We start from the raw sequence: 8,372 nt of genomic DNA on the forward strand, positions 1-8,372 counted from the left end.
TAGTAACTAGCCTAGTGTATGTGAAGAACAAATATACAAAGTGATTAATTTAATTTGAGTGCCACTGAAAATTTTTTACCACATCTTATAAATCTACTTAGGTTTTATTCTATTATATTTATACCCATTTATCTGTGCTATATGATATCAATATGGCCTAATTATCTCCTCGTAAATTTCGAAGTAGTTACAGAATTTAAACTAAAAAATTTATAATATTTTCCGAATAACATCCCGGCCCCGCCCGCTTGGCCCATGAAACAAAGTTTACCATCTTTAAAATCCGAGGCCACACCTTTTCCCTTTTCAGTTTAGGGTTCGTGTTCAAGATCCGGGCAAAACTCCAAAGCCGAAGCCTCGCTGTTTCTCTCTCTGCGGTATGAAAATTCGAAATTCAACCTCTTATTTTGTTTGTTTTAATTTTTCTGAGTTTTATTTTGCTAAATTTTTGCTTTCTGCATGGTTTTTCTGTTTGTTTTGGATCTCAATATTTGATTGCTCAAATGTTGGATAGGAATTTAACATGTAATTCACAAATAGACAGAGGCAGGGGATTTAAACATATATGCCTGTGCATTTCTGTGCTTGAATAGAGTTGCAGCTAGGTTACATTACATATTCCCAGAACCCTAATTTGGATTTTTTTTACTGTTTGTGTTTATGCTTAATCATGTTTTATAACAAGTTTATTATTGGGTCTTATCTCGTAGAAACTAAAATTTAATCTGTAAACTTTTAGTTGGGACGGCTTGTGGACTTCTCGAACCACAATTATGGCTCGTTTTAGTTCTTCTAGTTCCCGTTCGAGTTGGAGTTCGAGTTCGAGTTCGAGTTCGAGTTCGAGTTCGAGTTCACGTTACTATGGTGAGTAATTATGCTGGGAATTCGATTGTTTAAATAATATGTCAATCTGTTGAGATGATTTCTTTAATGTAATATGAAACAATCTTTCAGTCTTTTTTTTATATCATTTATGCTTTTTAATTTGCAGGAGCCAAGGGCACATACAACGCTTCATCTGGCAAAAGGAGTAAGCATAAACAGCGCCCCTCGTAATTTAGTTTTGTACGCTGCTTGTGCTTGTTGTTAGGGCTTCAATGCCTAGAATAATTATGCCATTAATTTTCTCGCTATCTAATACGTAATTATTGTAACTAGCTAATGATATCTATAATATATCTATGAGTTAGGTCCTAGTGCCTGCGACGAGGTTGCGGTGAGATATCCAAACGGCGTTAGAACGGTTATTCATCATTCAAATTTTAGAGCAAATGCAATTGCTCGTAACAATTCTACTGAGCTCTGCACGAGGATAGTTGAGCTGGCTGTTGAGGTACTTTTAGTTGCTATCTTGTTATGCTTCTGGGTTGGTCTTGTCAATCCTTGGAATGGAAAACAAATGCTAGATCATCTACCTCTACATAAATTTTGACGAGTCTTGAATATATAAGAGTAGGCATAGTATGAATGATTTTATGTGGCCTGACATAATGAAGTGTGGATTGTGTTGTGAATGAAAATACGTCTCTCTCTTTTTAATGGTAGGCGGGTCTATTTGGCGGGCCTAATGCGGAGTTTAGCGTTTACCAACGTGCCCTATTGAACGTTTGTGGTATTGAGGTGGAGGTTGTTTCGTCGAAGAATGATTCGTCCAAGAATGATTAGAGGTGGACTTAAGATTGAATAAAGATGAAGAATAAATATGTATGGTTTTGGACCTTGGTGCTCACTAACTTTGTTTATCAAAGTGGTAAATCCACATGCAAAAGATTTACTAGAGGACCAATTTGCTTTGGTATTATGTTGGGAGCTATCTATGAACTTTATTCATATGATCTGATATCATAGTGATTCCTCATTGTCTCCTATAATTTTTTGAAACAAGTAAAATTACACAACAATGAGCATGGTACCTACTTCTGCTACTATTTCCCTGCCTTTATGAACCAAGAAATGCGACACATGCTACTCGACTGTGCACTTGCAATCCTATTAAAATACACAACTTCAGGAACAAAACACACAATGACCTGAAAATTAAACAACAGACAACAATTCTGAAGAACAAGAAAGGGCGGAAAGCCCTGCCCAAACACTAAGAATGTAAGAAAACGGAAGCTGGAAAATTCCCCTATGACGATTCGAATGTTACAGAGGCTATTCATCCGACAACGCATTATAGTCACGTACACACCTGTTCATTTTAAACATAGAAATGCATTGATCCCTGGGCTCCGGTTGTGTTGATCCAAAGAGGATCTGTGTTCCAAAAATACAAGCTTTAGTCATTTAACTTTAATCCAAACCGTCCATTTACATGGGCTTCAGCTCCATTAACTAGAGAAGGCGGTAAAATTGAAAGTAAGGAAACGGGTGGGGCAACGGCCCAGATCCAGTGCAAGCTCAACGATCCCAAAAAAGAACTTACTTGGCCCGCGGCGCTAGGTGAGAAACACCGGCTCCCACGTGGACAAGTCGTAGGCCGCCAGCGCACCATAGCGGTTGCCTTTGACGACGTCAGCAATGGCGACGAGGAGGAGATTCCTGGGGCTAACCATGGCGAGTCCCGGCGAAGAATTTCCGGCCAAGTCAACGTGTTTGACCACGGGGACTTCCACCAGAACCGTAGCGGTATCGTCGTTGGGCACCGACATTTGGCCAATGCCGCCGTCTATGAAGGAGACGAGGAAACGACGGTTGAGATCGTCCCACTTGGCGTATCCAGTAGATTCAGCCAGCCAGCTGGATTTTTCTTAAATTGCTATTTGTTCGATGCTTTTCTTCTGATGGGTGCGGTAGATATTTGTCATGGCGGTTTCTAACATTTCATGTGTACATAATTTGGTTAGAGTTTTATTACTTTTGGGATTAAAGAAAGCCGTGAAGATGCATCTACACATGCAAAACAAACACAAATTACAAATTAGGAGTGAAAAAAGATATAATTGGTGACAAACATAATACGGATTCTTACCTTTGAATTAATCACTAAAATATTAGAGTTTCCCTACTCTCATCCACAAATTATCTTCTACTGATTTTAAGAACAGTGAATGAATAACAATTAATTAAACTATTAATGTCATAAAATAACCAATTGCAGTTGAAATTATTAGTGAAGTTTTGGGTTGAGGGGGAACTGTGGAAGTTACCGTAAAGAGAAGAACTTATTTGGAGGTGAAAGTGGGAAAGTTATTATTCGTTTTGGACTTTTATTTCTTTTATTTTTTTTTAATTGTTTAATGGATTATCCACAATTACTATTTTGATTATTTGATATGGATATCCACAATTACTAAACCTTGTGCATAAACTCAGGTTATGAAAGTAGGGGTAGAGTTGTCTTTCTTTATAGTGATTTTTGCTTTTTCTTTTTAATTTGTAGGAGCCACGGTCATGTACTCTACTCTGCTTCATCTGGCAAAAGGAGTAAAAGTACATCTTTTGGCAGCGGCCTCTCTCGTTCTCTCTACCTGAAAAAATCGAGTCGAGAAGGTTCGATAAGTTCATCTTTGACAGCGGCTAATGGCGTTAGCATCCTCACCCTCCACCCTTATATGGGAATTTGAGGTTCCAAAAGCTAAGAGAGGAAGCCAACAACAACAATTAGCAAATTTGACCTGCCCAAAACAAGAAAAATGTTTTCATGTAGTACACAGAATAAATGCTTATTATATTTGAGTATAAAATTTCGTAACATAGTCCTATATTTATTGGCCTAAACCACAAGGTCATAATGAAATTTTAGTTTCGCTCAACCTACGCTCACTTATATGTGACAAATTCTCTTCTTAATGAATACGATAAAAAAAAGGAAACATTTTTAAAATTTTACATTTAGGCGACAAACTAAACAAACGGAGGCAACGGAGCACAAGATGAAAGAAAAGAGTTTATTTCCCTAAAAAATATATCAAACGATACATGAGATTCAAATGCTATGGTGTAACTAACAAGTAACAACCTTATTTTATTGTTGAATGGAAACATAGGATCATAAGGCAAGTGACCTTTTACCACAATAGTAGAAAAGAGTTGAACCCTTGCATGATGATGTGGGTTCGAACCCTGTCGGTGATTAATCTAATATCTGATGTAACAAAATGTATCATATGACAAAAAAAACATAAGATCATAAGAAGCCAAAAAAAAAAAAAAGTTAAAATCATTATTTAATAATTTCAAGCTAAAATTTTAAGCATAACCATTAGAGGAGTTAGCAGTTTCTAACTTAAATTTTTAAGCTTTATTCCAAGGATTAATAAAGATCCACAACTATGTATTATTCAGATAAATAATAATACATATTTGATTGTATGCAAATTGATTGTAATCGGAGAAACTCTCTCTAATGAATGCTCTTTTTTCATAAAAAACAAAAGGTGAAATTGGAACCTTTTGAAGGTTTAAAGCAAGTGGTCGGCACTTTGTGGTGGGGATATTTGGAGCCAACCCAATACAATACAATACCAACCTCTCTTTTTCTCTACCTGAACATGTCGAGTTAAGAAGGTTCGATAAGTTCATCTTTGGCAGCGGCTAATGGCGTCCACATCCTCACCGTCCCTCCACCCTTATATGGGAATTAGAGGTTCCAAAAGCTAAGCAAGGAAGCCAACAACACCAATAAGCAAATTTGACGTACCCAAAACGAGAAAAATGTTTTGGTATGGTAAGCAGAATAAACGCTTACAATGTAATACTAAGGGGGTGGGGGGTAGGGGAGTTCAAACACCTCATAACCAAATTTCATTTTCGCTCAAATTTCATTGGCTTATTCCACAAGGCACGGAATCCAAACACCTCGTAACCAAACTTTAGTTTCGCACAATGTGCGTTAAGATATAAATGACAAATCTCTTTTTTATTTTTATTTTTTGAACAAACGATATTATCTACATTAAAAGTGTAAAGGAATGGCCTAAGCCTCATAATGGGTTCGCAATAATGTGATTCGACAAATTCTCTTCTCAACGAATATGATAAATTTGATACGTTTTTAAAACCTTACTTTTAGTCAACAAACTAAACAAACGGATGCAACGGAGCACAAGATGGAGGACAAGAGTTTATTATATTAAGTGATATATGAGAAAAAACTAAACAAACGGATACAACAGAGCACGAGATGCAGGAAAATAGTTTATTTCCCTAATAAATATATTAAGCGATACTTGAGATTCAAAGGCTATGGGGTACCTAACAAGTGACAAAAAATATTTGTTTTATTTGTCTGTCTTTTGATTTTGGTAAGACAAAGGAAACAAATAGGCCAGGGAAAGCCACTAAGAAAGCCCAATTTTATGGTGGTGCTCGCCTTTCCGGCGGGATTGGTGTGGTGTGACCTCTGCGTATGCAGAGAGAGAGAGAGAGAGACAGAGATGAGAAAGAGCTGAGAGAAAGAGAGTGTGTAAACTGTAAAGATAGAGAGAGAGAGAGAGAGAGAGAGAGAGAGAGAGAGATACGGAAGAGAGGGAAATATGGGGTGTGGGCCCCACTGGCTAACGAAACTACACACTTTGGCACCTGAAATATATGGGCATGAAGATATAAAAAAGGCGCTGCTTCTGCTCCTAGTGGGTGCTCCTCACAGGAAACTAAAAGATGGAATGAAGGTAAGTTCTCAATGTTACCAGATACCATGTAACTCAATCATACATGTTGTCAAACTGAATTTTGCTTATCATTTTAATAATTTTGTATTCACAAGATTATGGATGTCATGTGGGTGCATCCTCTGTAGTGAAGTGGAAGGTCACCAGTCACTTTCTTCTTCCTTCTCTTTCTTGACCTTGCTTCCTGATTAATGGTTATGTAAATTGAGTTTCAGTTTTCAATTTGTCTCCTTCCATTTTAAGATGGGATTCCCAATCCAAAATTTCTATTTTTAGGAAAATTTTCGAGCTCGTATCATGTCTGTGATACAGTAGACTGGTCATAGCATGTTTTATCATTTGCATGGTAGGACTACAAAATGTCACAATATATTCTCCTTCAAAATGCAGATTAGAGGAGATTTACATATTTGTCTGATGGGTGATCCTGGAGTTGCAAAGAGCCAGCTTCTCAAACACATAATTATGGAGCAGCAGACTGTTAGCATTGCTAAGGCTGGGATCACTACGTCTTTGAATGCAAGAACTGCTGTTCTTGCTGCAGCAAATCCAGCATGGTACAAATCTTTCTACTTTTTAATCTGGTTCATTTAGGGCATTACTCTTTGTTGCTACTCTTCTATGTTGCTCTAATTATGTGGTACTTTTTCTACTGCTGGCGGCTAACCTTCTTTGTGAAAAATCTACTCTTAGTGTGGTTGTTTTGTATATATTCTTGAAGGGGGAGATATGACGTACGTAGAACTCGTGCTGAAAACATTAATCTTCCACCAGCCCTTTTGTCAAGATTTGATCTTTTATGGTTAATCCTGGATCGAGCAGATATGGATAGTGATCTTGAGAATCTCCGGCTCTTGGCTTCACTCCACTTGAGCCATCTGTTATTCGGTAAATTTTGCATCTTTTACCATGGAAAGCTCAGCAGTACTGATTTCAGGATATTCTCTTTTGTTTTAGTCTTTCTATTGATCACTTCTACAAACAAACGAATATAAGTTCTCTGTATAGAACTTGTAATTTGTAAAACTACCTAAATCTTTATTTTCAAGTCTGCTGATTGTGGGCTTTTCTGATAAGACTCTTTTATTAATTTTTTTTCAGGGCATATATTTCTGCGGTGAGGAGATTGTCTCCTTCAGAGAAATGACTGAATGTCATCTGATGCCAAAATAACTGCACTGCTTATCATGTCAAACAACCAGTACAAAACTTGGAAGTGATAGGAATATAACTGTATAAATCAGAGTAGTAGAAATTCAAAATATACTCAAAAAATGAAAATTCTTGGTATTCCTGCACGAAATTCTATCTATTTCGTCTCAAGCCATGTGGAATGTTTGATTTGGAACAGGGATACAGTGAAGCCCAACTGAAACAATGTTTGGAGGAGTACGCAAACATAAATGTGTGGCAGATTAATCCCCTTTCTTTTGACATCCGATTTATTGATGCCATTTGAAAGATGAGTGAGTGAGAAGCCACTCAACTCGGCTCCCGTTAAAGGTCGTTGGAGCTTTTCTTAGGAGTGTGGCATGGGTTACTTCATCAACCGTAGCAGTAGTGCCATCTGCTAAGATTTGTTTCTTTTTCTGTTACATTTACCGCTTGAACCAAAAGATTTATTTATTCTTTTATTCTACTTCGGGACTGTTTAGAGCTTAGCTTGAGTAGATTATTCGACATGGCACGCGCCATAGTTGCAGAATTGTATTGGGAGTATGATTAGATCAGTTAGCACTATTGACTACCTGGAATGGATGGAGCCGAATTTGTGCTACTCGTTTGTAAATATGGATACTTTTTATTGACTAATTGGGTATTGCAAGGAGGACTCTAAAAAATAAAACTCTCCATCATAATTCTCATGCTAACATTGTAAAATAGTGTGCCAGAGACATGAGTTACTATACTTCTTTCTCCTTCCTTATATGTAGAAAGAGCTTTTGAACGAATCCGAAAGAGATGGACAGAGAGTATGATTGGAGTCGATTTGTTGAAATCCTCCTTAAATTCTATTTGCGAGCTCATTTGAAGAGCCCAATAGAGATGCTCTAACGTTTGCCGTTCACGTGCCCATACATTAATAATTAGGATTGAAATTGAAGGATTGGGAAATGCTAAGAAGACAACATTTGTCATGCACAGGAAACTTTGAAACTATACCAAGGGTGACTGAGATATATAGTTAGAAATTGTTCCAAGTTTTCGATAACAAAATATTACAAGTTCAAATTCCCATATCGGACTAGGTTTCAAGTTTGAATTTTTTTTATTATGTTCCTTAGTTGATGAAAAAAAATTCAAAATTCACTTTAATTGAAATTTTTTTTTTTGTCGAACTTCAATTGAATTTAACTCGAATGTTTTCGGTATATTTTTTTCTTTTGATATGGAAAATGCTAACAACCTTCTCACTTATCTTATCATTTTCAACTTTCTCACTTTTATTCATGCAGTTATAACTAATTAAATGTTAGCGGAACACACGTGACATAAAAAAAAATCGGAATTATAAAATGAGAAGATGAGTGGAAACGATGGAGGCGTTTTCTCTCTTAGTTTTGAAATTTCATTTTGCCTTTGGAAAGGAGAAAAGGAAGAAAAAATAACGGGAATGTAAAAGATAAAAAAGTAAAAACCAAAATGGATGGTATACGTGGCACCTCCATATAAAGCGCCCCACTTACTAAAGTTGAACGCGCGCACACCGAATCGCTTTTAAGTATTTTCCCTTACGCAGAAAAATAAAAAAATAAA

The 8,372-nt window shown here is 36.7% G+C and overlaps 2 protein-coding genes across 2 annotated transcripts; both read left to right on the top strand.

Annotated features, from left to right (window-relative positions):
• LOC137743307 (uncharacterized) lies at positions 1-1,830 on the top strand. The gene is made up of 5 exons (XM_068483174.2): positions 1-377; positions 740-864; positions 992-1,030; positions 1,191-1,333; positions 1,546-1,830. Exons 2-5 carry the CDS (start codon positions 774-776, stop codon positions 1,663-1,665), a joined length of 393 nt encoding a protein of 130 aa, XP_068339275.2. The 5' UTR covers positions 1-377; positions 740-773; the 3' UTR covers positions 1,666-1,830.
• Positions 1,831-5,485: 3,655 nt separating this feature from the next.
• On the top strand, positions 5,486-7,436 carry LOC148693298 (DNA replication licensing factor MCM7-like). Its single transcript, XM_088678984.1, has 4 exons — positions 5,486-5,615; positions 6,006-6,172; positions 6,337-6,503; positions 6,717-7,436. Exons 1-4 carry the CDS (start codon positions 5,610-5,612, stop codon positions 6,734-6,736), a joined length of 360 nt encoding a protein of 119 aa, XP_088535110.1. The 5' UTR covers positions 5,486-5,609; the 3' UTR covers positions 6,737-7,436.
• Positions 7,437-8,372: the final 936 nt, after the last annotated feature.

The sequence above is a fragment of the Pyrus communis genome, chromosome 11 (assembly GCF_041283825.1).
Source record: "Pyrus communis isolate YQ-2024b chromosome 11, ASM4128382v1, whole genome shotgun sequence".
Lineage (NCBI taxonomy): Eukaryota > Viridiplantae > Streptophyta > Magnoliopsida > Rosales > Rosaceae > Pyrus > Pyrus communis.

What these genes read in the sequence shown, in the direction of transcription:
- LOC137743307 (XM_068483174.2), top strand. Translation starts at nt 774, where the DNA reads ATGGCTCGTTTTAGTTCTTCTAGTTCCCGTTCGAGTTGGAGTTCGAGT. An exon ending in TTCGAGTTCACGTTACTATG is followed by an intron (nt 865 to 991) that starts GTGAGTAATTAT and finishes TTTAATTTGCAG; the next exon opens with GAGCCAAGGGCACATACAAC. An exon ending in CGCTTCATCTGGCAAAAGGA is followed by an intron (nt 1,031 to 1,190) that starts GTAAGCATAAAC and finishes TCTATGAGTTAG; the next exon opens with GTCCTAGTGCCTGCGACGAG.
- LOC148693298 (XM_088678984.1), top strand. An exon ending in GCTGCAGCAAATCCAGCATG is followed by an intron (nt 6,173 to 6,336) that starts GTACAAATCTTT and finishes ATATTCTTGAAG; the next exon opens with GGGGAGATATGACGTACGTA. An exon ending in CTTGAGCCATCTGTTATTCG is followed by an intron (nt 6,504 to 6,716) that starts GTAAATTTTGCA and finishes ATTTTTTTTCAG; the next exon opens with GGCATATATTTCTGCGGTGA.